This window comes from Vicugna pacos, chromosome 12 (assembly GCF_048564905.1).
Source record: "Vicugna pacos chromosome 12, VicPac4, whole genome shotgun sequence".
NCBI classification, from domain to species: domain Eukaryota; kingdom Metazoa; phylum Chordata; class Mammalia; order Artiodactyla; family Camelidae; genus Vicugna; species Vicugna pacos.
In genome coordinates this window covers 53,030,717-53,044,420 of record NC_132998.1, presented here as the reverse complement: position 1 = coordinate 53,044,420, position 13,704 = coordinate 53,030,717, and the positions used below count along the sequence as shown (strand labels likewise).

At 42.6% G+C, this 13,704-nt stretch overlaps 1 protein-coding gene across 1 annotated transcript in view; it reads left to right on the top strand.

Moving 5' to 3' along the window:
- Nucleotides 1-11,984, top strand: part of KCNMB4 (potassium calcium-activated channel subfamily M regulatory beta subunit 4) — a 55,073-nt gene extending 43,089 nt beyond the window's left edge. Inside the window, exon 3 of the mRNA XM_006197824.3 lies at nucleotides 11,454-11,984. Within this exon, the coding sequence (XP_006197886.1) occupies nucleotides 11,454-11,622 (169 nt within the window). The 3' untranslated portion in view covers nucleotides 11,623-11,984. The remainder of the gene's footprint in view (nucleotides 1-11,453) is intronic.
- Nucleotides 11,985-13,704: the final 1,720 nt, after the last annotated feature.

The window sequence follows — 13,704 nt, the reverse complement described above, 5'->3', positions numbered from 1 at the left end:
GTTTCTCACGCCCACGTTGCAAGTGTGTGATCTGTGATTCTCTCTCCTGCTCCTTTTCGGTGTCCTCTTTGCCTGGAGCGAGGGCTGAGAATATGATTCAGCTTAGAGAAATGATACAAAATGTGGCTGTTCAAGGGATCTTTAGAGAGTCCTTTTCTATGTGTGTGGTTACTATGCTGGGTGCAGCCCAGGACTCCCTTCACCTGAAACAATGGAAGGAAGTTTGCCCACTTGGATCCCAGAGTCACGATATTCGGGCACCTGGAAGATACCGGCTCAGTTTTCAAGCCTTGGATGTTATCAGCTTATTTAATTTCAAAAGGGAGCCTCTACTCTGTTTTTGAAGGTTTTGAGAAAAAGGCACATAATAATTTCTCTCTGTGATTATTTTTCCAGCGTTTGCAGCCTTTCCTATAAGGAGAACATCTCTTTCTACTTTGGTTCCAGCTTCACAAAACGACTCAGGGACCCTGTTATTTTGTCTTAATCAGTGAGGGGAATACTGGGAGGTCCTGGATGAATCAGCACTGTGGTTTCCAGTCCCTCCCAGTCCCTGGCGTGTTAGGAAGTTTCCTTCGTATTGCTGAATTCTCAGGCATGCTGGAACACAACAAGCATCTTTTGATGTTTAAGAATTCGTCACTCTAAATAAGGAATTGAAAAACAGAAGGGCCTCATGAGCATTAACATCACAAATCAACAGTTCTATTTTCTGAGGATGCTTCTCCAGGAATAGGCAGTACTGAGATAGAAGATGGGTTCTGACAGACTTCCTTTGGGAGCACAATGGCCCACCCTTAAACTTCCCTGTTTCTGGTTAAAATCTGATTTAATAATACATTATTGATCTTCAAAAATGAGAAAAATATTTATCTGGAAGAACGCATGTTTTTAAATAGTGGAATGGGTTGGATAGAAATTATAACACTATTTTTATAAAATAGAAGTTAAAAAGGTCAGAAAGCAACAGTATTCCAATGACACGATCAAACTATCCACTCATTCCGTCTGAATTTCCCTGTGTGGAAATTCTACCTCTGTTTTTAAATTCAGAGTTTAAAAAAGATTTGAAGGATAGTGAATGGAAACAAAGTTCAGGAAGTTCAAATTTATGATGTGGTGGAGGATTGTGGTTCAAATTAATATGGAGAATTACTGGTGACAGATTGTTTCATGGAAGATGGAGCAAAGAAGAATTAAGAAGAGGGGAGGGTATAGCTCAGTGGTAGAGCACATGCTTAGCATGCAGGAGGTCCTGGGTTCAATCCCCAGTACCTCCATTAAAACAGACAAACAAACAAATGAACCTAATTACCTCCCCTCCCGCCAAAAAAATTTAAAACAAATAATAAAAATAAAATAAAATAAAAACTAAAGAAGACTCAAGAGTCTTTGGACACATTTGATAAGGAGTAAAGTTGAAAAGGAAATAGCAAAGATGTATTACTAAGGCAAAAGAAATCTTAAGGAAAATAAGGAGGCGATTCCTTAGAGGGAATTAGAGTGGGGGATTGTTTCAAAATTTTCAGAGTTCCACTAACGATGTGGTCAGGAACATGGCGGGTGGGGATGTGGCAGACCTCTAACTAGGCAAAGACACAGTGTAGGAGATGGTGTGGATGAAGGAAAAAGTGTTCCATAATACCGTCAAGCAGGTGTGTTTTATAGGTAAATGCCTATGTCCTTAAAGGACAAATGTTGGGAAAAAAGAATGAAAAAAGTCAATAACTTTCTATACCTCAAGTTGGGATAATAGAAAAGAGTTTTTTCTGTAGGTTTTTTTGTTGTTGTTGTCGCTTCTGTTGAGGATTTAGTTCTGAATGACTAATGGGAGGGAGGCATAGAAAGCTTGTGTTAGTAAGGGACTGACTACAGGGGAGGATAGCAGTTCGTGGCAGCGTGGTCATCTGAACAGTTGCCCCCAAGGATGTCCACATCCTAGTCCCCATGGGTTTATGGTACTTCCCTTGTTACCTTATGTCACCTTGTATGCTGAAAGGGACTTTGCGGGTGTGATTAAGTAAAGGATCTCCGGGTGGAAGGTTTATTCTAGATTATCTGGGTGGGCCCTAAATATAATCACATGGATTACTTTCTTTCTTTCTTTCTTTCTTTTACATTTTTTTAATTGAGTTATGGTCATTTTACAATGTTGTGTCAAATTCCAGTGCAGAGCACAATTTTTCAGTTAAGCATTGACATACGTATATTCACTGTCACATTTTTTTTTGCTGTGAGCCACCGCAAGATCTTGTTCCCAGGGATTGCTTTCGTCATTTGTTTTAGGTCTTTTTCTGAGGTTATGTCTTATCCCTTCATTTGGAACACGTATTATCCCTCTGTTCCCTCATTTTGCCTGATTCTCTGTGTGTATCTCTCTGTTTTGGGGTAGGTCGGTTCTGTTTCCTGATCTTGGGAAGAGGGCGCTGCGTGGGAGATGTCCTGTGAGGTCCGGTAGCATACCCGCTCTGGTCACAGCGCTGTGCGCTCTAGAGGTGCGCTCCACGTGGGCTGCACGCACCCTTCTGTTTTGATGGGGCGGACCACTGTGTGTGCACTGGTGGCGGGGGCTAGTCCCGGCCCAGCTGGCCGCCAGACCCTACCTTGTAAGGTGGCTGCTGGCCCGCCGTGGTGGGCCCGGGGCTTGTGCTGGCCTGCCGATGGGCAGGCACCCCGCCCCCAGCACCCACAGGCTGGAGCGAGAACTCCAGAATGGCCTGCCAGCGCCATTTCCTCGTGGTGGAACAAGCCCCCAACATGGCTCCGGCCAGTGTCTGTGTCCCCAGTTGCCTCGTGACTCTCCCGGAGGCTCTCCAGGAGCAGTAAGTGGGTTTTCCCAGGCTCCTTTCAGATGACTGCCGCTGTGCTGGCACTCAGAACAGGCGAGACGTCATGTGCACCCTCTAAGCAGAGTCTGTTTCCTACGGTGCTCTAGTCCTGCATTCTCAGGCCCTGCCGGTCTTCAGTGCCGGGCGTTCTGGGGGCTCATCGTCTTCGTGAAGGACCCCCAGGCTGGGGAGCTCAGTGCAGGGCTTGGATGCCTCGCTCTTTGGGAAGAATCCCTGTAATTGTGATTGTCCTCCTTTTTGCTGGTCACCCACCCGGGGGTGTGGATTTTCTATACATCATCTCCATCCCTCCTCCCTACCTTGTGTGGGTCCTTCTGTGTGTCTTTGATTATGGAAGATCTTTTCTGCTAGTCTTCAGGCTGTTCTCCGAGATGGTTGCTCTGTAAACAGCTGTAATTTTGCTGTGCTTTTGGGAGGAGGTGAGCATCTTGGCCACTGACACTCCTCTGCTTTTATTTTATTAAAGAACAAAATCGAGTATCTTTTCCTATGACTATTAGCTATTTGTTTTTAGTTTTGCCTGTGGGTCTTTGTGGAGTTTTGGGGGGTTTTTTTTAGCTATAACAAAAATGTATACATATATCCAAAAATGGATTCAGAAATGTTTCAGTTCGTAACTGGATCGTCCATATTTCCTTCATAGTTCCTGTGATCTGTAGACAGGTACCATCTGTGGAGCAAAGCCGAGATGTTGATAGAATACTTCCCAAGCTTCTAAAAGCTCTTATCACAATATCATTGCTGAACTCAAGTGAGCAAAAATGGGCTCACCACGGAGCAAATCACCATGAAGAATACTGCGAAGGATCTCTGTGTTCTGGTCCCTGTTTCCCACCGTGATTTATAACGTAACTATGCGGCTTCTAGATTAGCTGTTCAGGTGCCTTCCTGGGGTCACAGAGGAAGATAAACATACTTTTCTCCCCTTTTGGCAAGTTCTTGTGATTGCTTCAAACAGCAACTAAACACATTAGTTAATTACTCTCCATAAGGATAGCTCAATTATGCCAAAACCAAATTCAGTGTTTTCATAAGCCAATCAACAACATCTTTCAGTGGAAAATAAAATCTTTTAAAAACCGTTGATCAGTAGATCAAGTCAGTTTCTTCATGGGATGCATTTTAATTCAGGCTCCTTCTAGAAAGCACATAGCAAAGCGTTCTGCTAAAAACCAAAGCATATACGAATACCCACATGAAGCTTTTCTAGATTAGATACCAATGGTCAGCAGGTCCTACCTGAGACTCTTCGATGACATAGCCGCTCCTCTCTCCTGTGGCATTTCAACTGAATATTTGTTTATGCACTAGAGAAAACTTTGAAAGGCTGCCTGAAACCCGACTCCAGGCAGACAGAGTTATCTGGGAATTAATACATGTTGGATTATTTAGTTTTCAGTATAAAATATTTTGTCACTTCCACATCAGGAATCTAACTTGACAGAACACTGTTCTTTTAACCAATAACAGAGAGCACCTCTCAGTGATTTCAGCCTGGAACCATTTGCTCTTCAGTTATTGTCAAAAACTGGGCTGATCCATTGTTGGTAGGGGGCGGGCGTAAGTGACAGGGAGGGGTTACCAGGGAGCACCAAGAAACCTTTGAGGCGATGGGTATGTCCACCATGTTGATTACGGTGATGGCTTCCAAGTCTATATGTGTGTCAAGCTCATCAAATTGCATACTTTCAATACGTGCAGTTTGCTGTATGTAAATGACACGTCAGTAAAGCTGGGGGGAAGAATTAAAAATGCCTTAGGTTGTTCAGGTCAGTGATTCCCAAATGTGAGGCATCGTCAGCCTCGCCTGGAAACCCATTTAAAACCTCCCGAGAGCTGAGGAGTCGGGATTGTGAAAACCCCCCACGTGGTTTCATGAACCAGCTTTGTAAAACCGCTATTTAAGGGCCTTTTAAATGTGTTGTACAGATTGCTTTCTGTGATTTATCGAGTTTAGCCCCAGCAAAAAGCTTCATCCGGCGAATCAGCACACTTCCTTTTTTCCTGCGTAACTCATCTCTGTTCCTTTTCCCTTGGGCGCTGGGACAGTCAGAGGTAGGTGCCCCTTATGCTGAAGGCAGGAGCTTTTCTTAGCTTGGGGTGTCTGTTTCTTCCCATCCTAATTACATTGCATTTGTTCTTTGCTGTCAGTTGAAGACGTTTATTGCACATAACGTTCTTTGTTTTTGTTGTTATCCATCTCAGATTCTTTTTAAAAGTAGGTCATATGATAAATAATAAACATGATTTAGAGCAGGACTAGATAGCACCGATTCAAAAGGTCTGGAGGAGGAAGTCATTCCTTTTTTTTGGTGTCATTTAGCTACGTTGCTGCACCAGAGGCCTGGCACAGGGGACTGACATTACGCCAGGCAGAACTGTTTTATGATTGTGATAATGATGAGGCATTTGTAGACTTTAAGATGAGATTTCATCAAAATACATAAGCCCAATTTCCAGTAATGATGCAGCGTATTCTTGTTCATGGAAACATGGGGAAAGCGTGACAACTAAAAATGTTTCCGGTGTTGATTGTCTGCCTGATAATTGACACACGCCTGTTCCAGGAAGGGTTTAATGAGTGCTCTGAAGGTTGATAGAATTTTGCAAGATGAAATACATTAGAAATGTGTGAAGAAAATAAGACAAAGCATGGGGGTCTGGTTGGCACGAAAAATTCATTATAGTCTTGCTTAGAGATGGGCCCCAATTTTAACTTTCTGACAGCCTCCATGAAGAGGAGATGTCTCTGCTCCGATAAGGAAGTACTTGTGATGATAAATCTAGAAAGATTTCTGCTTCCTATAGGATCTGCATGGAGAAAGCACTTTGAAGGAGATCACTTTGTCTCCTGATGGGTACAGTTACCCTCATGGGATACTAGTCAATTAGAATGCTGTTCAGATTTTTACGTGAACTGGTTGAGTTTAAGAAATTTTCCAGTCCATTAAAAAAAAAAAAAAGAGGTCGCCTTTTTCTCTGCCGATTAGCCAACAGAACAAGCATTGTGAGGGGGAGGGCATCTCCTTGGGTGAGAGAAAGTCAAAGAGAATCTATTTTTTATATTGAGGGTGATACACACCAAATCTGTGTCTTCCTTCTGGTCTTCCTTCTGGTACGGCTAGGGCTGCTGCTAGCCTAGGGGGTGCCTTTTTTGCCGTCAGAACAAGATTTGCCCCCCTGGGCAAATTTAGCATTCAGATCTGGATTTCCACCCCCTTATCCCTACTCTCATTTCCAGCCCCCCTGCTGCCTCCTGTCTCATCCCTGGGTACCTTTATGCAGTGCACATTCTGCACAAATGGACATGGAGGTCAGGAAAATGACCTGGAACAGAGGATGAATTGGCAGTTTCAGAAATAGCCAGCTGGACGGCCTCACGTTTCACACCCAATTTTTTTAACTATTAGAACCTTTCACAGTGCTTATTAAACTTTATTGTTTATTAGGATCACCCAGGAGCGTCTCAAAAATGCAGATGTCTGGGTACCACCACCTCAAATTCTGACAGAGCAAAACAGGGGGTTGAAACCCAGGAAGCTGCATTTCAGCAAACACCAGAGAGGATTTAAATTTGAGGAAAGCTGGCTGATGGGTAAATAGGGTTAAAAAGCATACAGTCAGGGTTTCAAATCATTGTGACATTAACGTTGTGTAATGTTGGGCAAACTGATCTTTCTTTGCTTTAGTTTCTTTTGTTGTAAAGGACAATTAAGCAGTCTTCCAGCACAGGGTTATTTTAAGGATCAAGCGAAATTAAATGCCCTACCGAAGTACCTGGAGGGTAGCAGGCACTTAATAAATGCTAGCTCCTGTTATCGCCGTATACTTTTAAAGCTCAACTCAAAGTAGGTCCAACCCTTAGGAAAGCATTTCTAAGGGGACTCGCAGTACTTACTCTTGTTTTATGATGTTTGTTCCCACCCCCCTCAGGGTTTAAAAGCACTTTCCATCAGTGTTTCTACAACAACCGCAAAGAAATCCCTTACTTACTTTTTTGAAGTCGTCAGATCATAAGTAATCATCTTTTTTTCTTTTCTTTTTGCTGATTGCTTACATCCTCATCACCATCCTGATTTGAATACATCATATTCAGATCTCATCAAGCTACTTACCTCGTTTGTCAAATGCTGAAAACACTGATTTTTCTTTTTTAAGTCCCACCATTATGGAATTGTGGAAAAACTGAACTCTAAGCCCAAATCCCTTTGGAAAGAATTTTTGCTAACTCATCTGTAATCCGCCTGATAAAACTGAAGGAAGCTGAGGCTGGTGGGGGAAGGAGGAGGGTCCCTTCAATTAAGGCACTAAAGGCCCAGTTGGAAGGGGACAGACTTGAATTATGTCACAAGAATCAATTTAGAGATAACCTCAGTGAATCCTATAACAGAATGATGGACTTAAGTATTACTCTGCAGAGAAGTAAGTTTTTCCTATAGGGGAGGAAAACTGTTTTTCCTTCTACCCATCTTTGGTTCGTCGCCCAGGGCCCTGTAAGTTAGACTGACAAAAGGCTGATTAATAAGAGAAAAACAGAGATGTTGGTTAACATGTGCATCATGCCAAATGTGGGAGCAGTGAGTGATGCGTAACTCAAAGAGGTGGTTAGAACTTAGGCTGATAGCATCTTAAAAATAAAAAGCAATAAATTTCTAGAGAAGTGACAAGATGAGGGGAAAGCACCTTGAGTTTCTAGGGCAGCATATTGTAGGAAGATAAATATGTGGGGAACTCATGGGGGATAAGTGATGAGTTAGTAAAGTTTGTTTAACAGATTTCTCTGGCGCCATCTCTGGGCTGTAAGGATCTAGAGTTGTCTCCACTGATTAACTTCTGTCCTTCCTGGAAGAGAGGGGAAGGGGAACACCTTTACAAATTCAGGTCCTGCTTTTAGGCAGATGGGGGAGGGTGAAGAGCTTGCCTTGGATCTGCTTCGTCTCAATTGTCTTCAGTTCAAAATAATCCTTATGCCAAAGTGGCATATTCTGGGCCCTTCAGGAGACCATGTGAAACGGAAACAGACAAATCACTTTTAAAGAAGCATGTACATTTTTATATAATATTTCTACCTCAGAGAAGGCTTTTGAAGTGATTACAAATACAGCATGGCTAACTCAAGTCAATTTGGTCTTTTGAAATATTAAATAAAGTTTTGCCCCGAGGGCTTTCAGAGGGGTGGGGTGCTAAGCAGTTTCTAAATAAAACAAATACCTGGGTCCAGCGTTTTCTGCTTATTATTGTCTCTCCTGCTTTACTCACCTTCTTTTTCAGTAAACGTTCTTCAAACTGTGTTTCAGAAGATACGTGTAAGCGTTCCAACCACCTTCATCTGTGGCTCTTCTCCTGGCTCAGTTGTGCAGTACAGTGGTGCCCCCTTATCTGCAGGTGGGAGATATATTTCAAGACCCCCGGCTGATGGATGCCTGAAACTGTGAATAGTACCAAACTCCGTGTATACTGTTTTTTTCTATACATACATACCTGTGATGCGAAGTTAAATTTATAAATGAGGCACAGCAAGAGAATATCCAAATTGCCAGCATCACTACTCTTGTGCTTTGGGGCCAATACGAAACAAAATAAGGGTGACTTGAACACAAGCACCGCAGTACCACGACAGTGGATCTGACAGCCGTGACTGCCACTGAGTGACTGACAGGTGGGATGCGCTGGACAAAGGGATGGTTCACATCCTGGGTGGGACGAATCCGGGCAAATGGAGATTCCATCACAATACTCAGAGCGGCACACAATTTAAAAACTACGGATTGTTTATTTCTGGAATTTTCCATTTAATATTTTCAGACTTCGGTTGACTTCAAGGTAACTGAAACCGCTGAAAGCACAACCACAGAAAAGGGGGGACTCCTGTATTGTGGTCAACGATTCAGCCTCAACCACGGTGACTAGAGAAGGCAAATAAAAGATGCTCACTGAAGCATTTTACTAGAAAATTAGCTGCAAAACACATTAATTATGGAGATCACATCAAGTTAATTAAAATAGCGTTAAAAATTCGTTCCCCTCTACCAATCCCCCCCCTTATTTTTTTACCATTGTAACCATGTGTTAGTGTACAGTCTAGTATTAAGTGCATTCTCACCCTTTTGATGAAGACTCTAGCTCATCTTTGTACCAATCAATTCCGGAGAAGTAGAACAATCCAAGAAAGAAGGTGGTGGGGGAAGTAAGAAGGAAGGTAGGTAGGAATGAAGTGGGAAGGAAGGGAGGGAGGGAGGGAGGCCACCCTGAGATAGCTCTTACCTAACCTCCCACACTTGGGTAGAGGCGTTTACAGCTGCGAGCTCTCACAGTTGGAGAAAGAACCATGGCAGTGCTAGGGGTGGGATTTCAAAGACTGTAAAATATGACTGCAACTGTATTGTGCCCTGACTAGTGTTGGAGCCAGGCTTCTCCTTTTTTACATTCAAGGCTTGAAGTTTGTTGAAATTTTGCGTGGATAACAGGGCTGCAGTTGGAATGGTTTCCCCTTATTTCATGGATAACAAGGGTGCAATTGGAATGCTTTCCCCTGTTTAGCACCGTCTGTGTGCAGAATAACAGGCAATGACAAAGTCAAGAGTCTTACAAGAGAAAAGGATGTGCACATTAATATATAGCCAAAATTAATGGTAGCACAAATCTTGAAGACAGTGCGTTGCTACAGGAATTCAGGAAAAAAGGGGTAACTTTTGCAAGCTGGAATGATTTTTGCTTAATTGTTACAATGACTCTGCAGTCACTTAGTTCAAATTTTAATTGAAATCAAATGTCAATAAAAATTGCACTTTATGTGCAGAATTTGAAGTGATACTATGCACAAAAAGGGCAAGGATGATGTAACTTCAAAGCCAAGCTGCAAAACCACTATTATTAATGCTACACGATGTGCCTGCATTTTAGGGAGAAGAGAAATTCCCAGCGTTCTTTGTCAGTCTTCTGGGAAGATCGGTCTTGAATTATGAGATCTGTGATTAGTGAGAGCGCCTCTGGGAAGCATTTCTCAATGCACCATTCTTGTACTCTAAAGCCTCTGATGTCCCTGAGGGCAATTGGACTGATTATTCTGCATTTTTTAATTTTCTGGTGGGAGCATTGCTTCTCTAGTGTAGTGGAACAAACCTTCCTGCGGATGAAAAGGAAACATCTCGCAAAATGTAAACCTCTTGTACAAAAGCTCGGTTCCCAGGGTCTCTCTCCGGTGGCCAAGGATGAGAGACCACAGCTTGTGGAATGTGTCTCATCTTTGTTTCGTGTGAATGAGACCAATGTTGGAATTGCAAACAGAACCCCACATTGGTAAGATTGAAATATATTGCTGACTTGGCAAAATGTATCAAGAAAGTGGTCAGTTGTTTGAAATGATGGCTAATCCTACCCAGAAGCATGGAAAAATGCAGTAAATCCAATCATTCACTTGTTAAAAACCTTCACATGGTGAGGCTGAGTTGACCTGAAGATGACTCCATAGGTCTTTCTGACTAAATTAAAATAGTGGCTTTAACTGACTTTTTGTGTAAATCAAGATCATTTGGCAGATGCATGAAAAGGTGTTCAACATCATTCACCATCAGGGAAATGCAAATCAAAATCACAATGAGAGGTGACCTCACACCTGCCAGAATGGCTATTTATCAAAAAGACAGAAATCCTAAGTGTTGGTGAAGATGTGGAGAAAAGGAAGCTCTTGTGTATTGTGTACTCTTGAGGGGAATGTAACTTGTTGCAGCCAATGTGGAAAACAGTATGAAGATTACCCCCCAAATTAAAAATAGAACTACCATATGATCCAACAATTTCACTTCTGGGTATTTATCTGAAGAAAATGAAAGCACTAATTTGAAAAAAATATCTGCACCCCCATGTTTATTGCAGCATTGTTTATAATAGCCAAGACCTAGAAACAGCCTGGGTCCAACAATGGATGAATGGCTAAAAAAATATATGGCATATATATTATATATAATGGAACATTATTCATCCATGAGAGAGAACAAAATCTTGCCATTTGCAGCAACGTGGATGGACCTTGAGGGAATTATGCTAAGTGAAATAAGTCAGTAGAAAAAGACAAATATATGATTTCACTTATATGTGGAATCTCAACAGCAAGAACAACAAACAATCAAGTTATAGATACAGAGAATAGATCGGTGGTTGCCGGAGGTAGAGGGTTGGGAGCGGCCAAAATGGGGGAAAGAGGTAAAATCAAAACAAAACATTATTTGGGTTTGGGTTTGCTTGAGAATGCCAACCCATAGGTAAGTTTTAGACCAATTCAGCAGCCATGAAAGGATGAGTGAGAAAATGGAACACGTTAAGCGATTTAGAATGGAGGGAAGTAATAGCGTTGGAGACTGCTACACTTTTGACATTTTGCATATAATTGACATTATAAGTAATATGCAAATTGGCACCGATTGCTCGATTTCGTGATGGATTTGAAGCGCCAAGCGCAGTAGTTGCAGTCAGCGCGAGGGGTTCACGTTCGGTGATGGGTACACCCTTTGGGCTGGAAGGCACACTGAGCGCCAGGTGGTGGAGAGTCACGCCCGACCAAGGCGGCTGACCTCTCTCTCTCTCCTGTTCCCCGTTGCCTTGCAGACCAGACGACGTGCTACTGCATCGCACTCACGATGAGACAGTCCTCCTGCATTGCTTCCTCTGGCCCCTGGTGACCTTCGTGGTGGGCGTTCTCATCGTGGTCCTGACCATCTGTGCCAAGAGCCTGGCCGTCAAGGCAGAAGCCATGAAGAAGCGCAAGTTCTCTTAATGGGGAGTCGGCTCATTTGGGAAGCAAAGCGCAGAAGCCGCGCCCCGGGGCACACGTCCACCTGCAGAGCCCGTTTCCTGGCGCAGGCGGTGGAAGGGGCTGTGCGAGGTCTCTGAGAGGCTCCCCGCTCAGTGGCAGCAGAAACGGGCACAACCGGAGGCTTGGAACCTCATAGATTGCATTCCACGTGTCGTTGCGATGGCTCAAGGGTCAAGCTCTTAGTTGTATGGAGTAACCGTTCCAGAAAATCCTATAAGAAGTTCATTTTCTTTGGGAAGTAACAGTATATAACTGTACAGTGTACGATACCAACCATTATGATTTATGCTACTTAAAAATATTAAAATAGCGTGGTCTGTGTTCTTTTCTATTTCCTTTTTTATGCTTAGAACAGCAGGGTTTAAAAAAAAAGGGTCTTAGGGGGTTCATTTGATTTTGCTAGATTTTACTTGGGAGTCAGGGATTTCTGCACAAGTCTTGACCTCACCACAGAATCCCCAGTTTCCATTCTGAAAGAGCACCTTTTGACTCCTGCTTGAAAAGGGAAACTCTACTGTTAACACAGTGTCTGGGCACTTCTGTAACTCCAACAAGGGGAACCCTCAAAGATTGGGAAAACCTATCCTCCAGCACCTGCCTTTGCCTCGCCATTATTTTGCACCAGATTATTTCTTAAGACAGGGAAACGATTCTGCACAAGACTTGTCCTATCTTGAAGAGCCCTGTGCCTCTTCATTCATCTGTTCAGGATACTTTTGATGGATTTTATCTCTTTGCACTAGAACGTCCGTGATGTGAAGGACACTTTGCAGCTTAGTTAAGTGCTGTTTTCATTTCTTTTTCTCTTTTAGGGTCAGAAAAAAATAGTCGAAATCAGCTCCAGCCTTGTATTTTTATTTTCTTCCTTCTCACCTTGATGTTTCCGTATTAAAACAAGAATCTTGCTGCGGTTGTGTCGTTGCTTGGACAAGCCTGGAGATGCGAGCCAGCTCGCATCACTCTGCTGACGAGCTCTCTGTGCCTTTATCAAAAGTTCATTGAAGAGACCACCCTTTGGTCATAAACTTCAGATTCCAGATAACAAGCACAGGTCTCAGTGAATACCAAACTTACCCTGTTTGTTTATCATGTAGAACAAAAGCTTCGTTTAGATGAGATGTACATTTTTAGTCGAGGAAAAGCTGACATCACTGGCTTTTGCTTTCTTCTAATACTCTTCAGACGTGCTTCTATTAGAATAATGGCAAACTGGAATTGAAGGAAAGCTCCCCACCGTTATCTGCTCAGGGTTCTAAGAAAGATACGTAACAGTGGAATCATGATTTCCTGACTTTTAGTCCACACACCAATGTTTTCTTAATTTTAGAACACCAGTAATTGAGAGAGCCATCGTCTTCCGTGGAAGACTGATCCTGTTGGATCAGCAGGGTCATTATTTTTTTTCTAAATCAAGTGTTGCAGGTTTCACTGTGAAAAAGGCCTTGAACACACCGGTTATGACATCCTTTGAGGCAGCTACAGCGTCTTGACTTCTATCCCAGTTTTCTGTTGCAGCATCCATGTTGTCTTAGCAACACAGGGGACCGCTCTGAAGCCCCAAGTAACAGGAAACTGGGAGTCAGAGAAAATTATCATCTTTACATCACGTTGTGGGAGACGAAGTCTCCTTTATCTGTTTTATTTTTATCTAATCTGTGATTAATGGACTACCAGGAGTAGCTAAAAATAGTACATGGACGTATGTGTTGGTAAAAAGGGAAGGTGCTGTGTATGGGTCTGAGTTTTTATTTACCAGTTTGATACTCAGACATTTATATTAACTAAATGCTTCCACTTAGGCTCAGAGATGATACTCTGTAGGTCGATTTTTAGAAACGAGGAGATGCACACTGCATCCCTGAGGTCACATACAGTTTTAAGGTCTTCCTTGCTTACGGCTAGTTAAATTCTTATTGTTAAAGGTAAAAATCCAAAGAAACAAAGAGAGGATATTTCAGGATCATAGAACATAAGGGAGCTTAACTTCTTAATATTTTAATTCCCTTTCTTGTATGAGTGAGGAAATGGTTTAAGCTGCTGTAT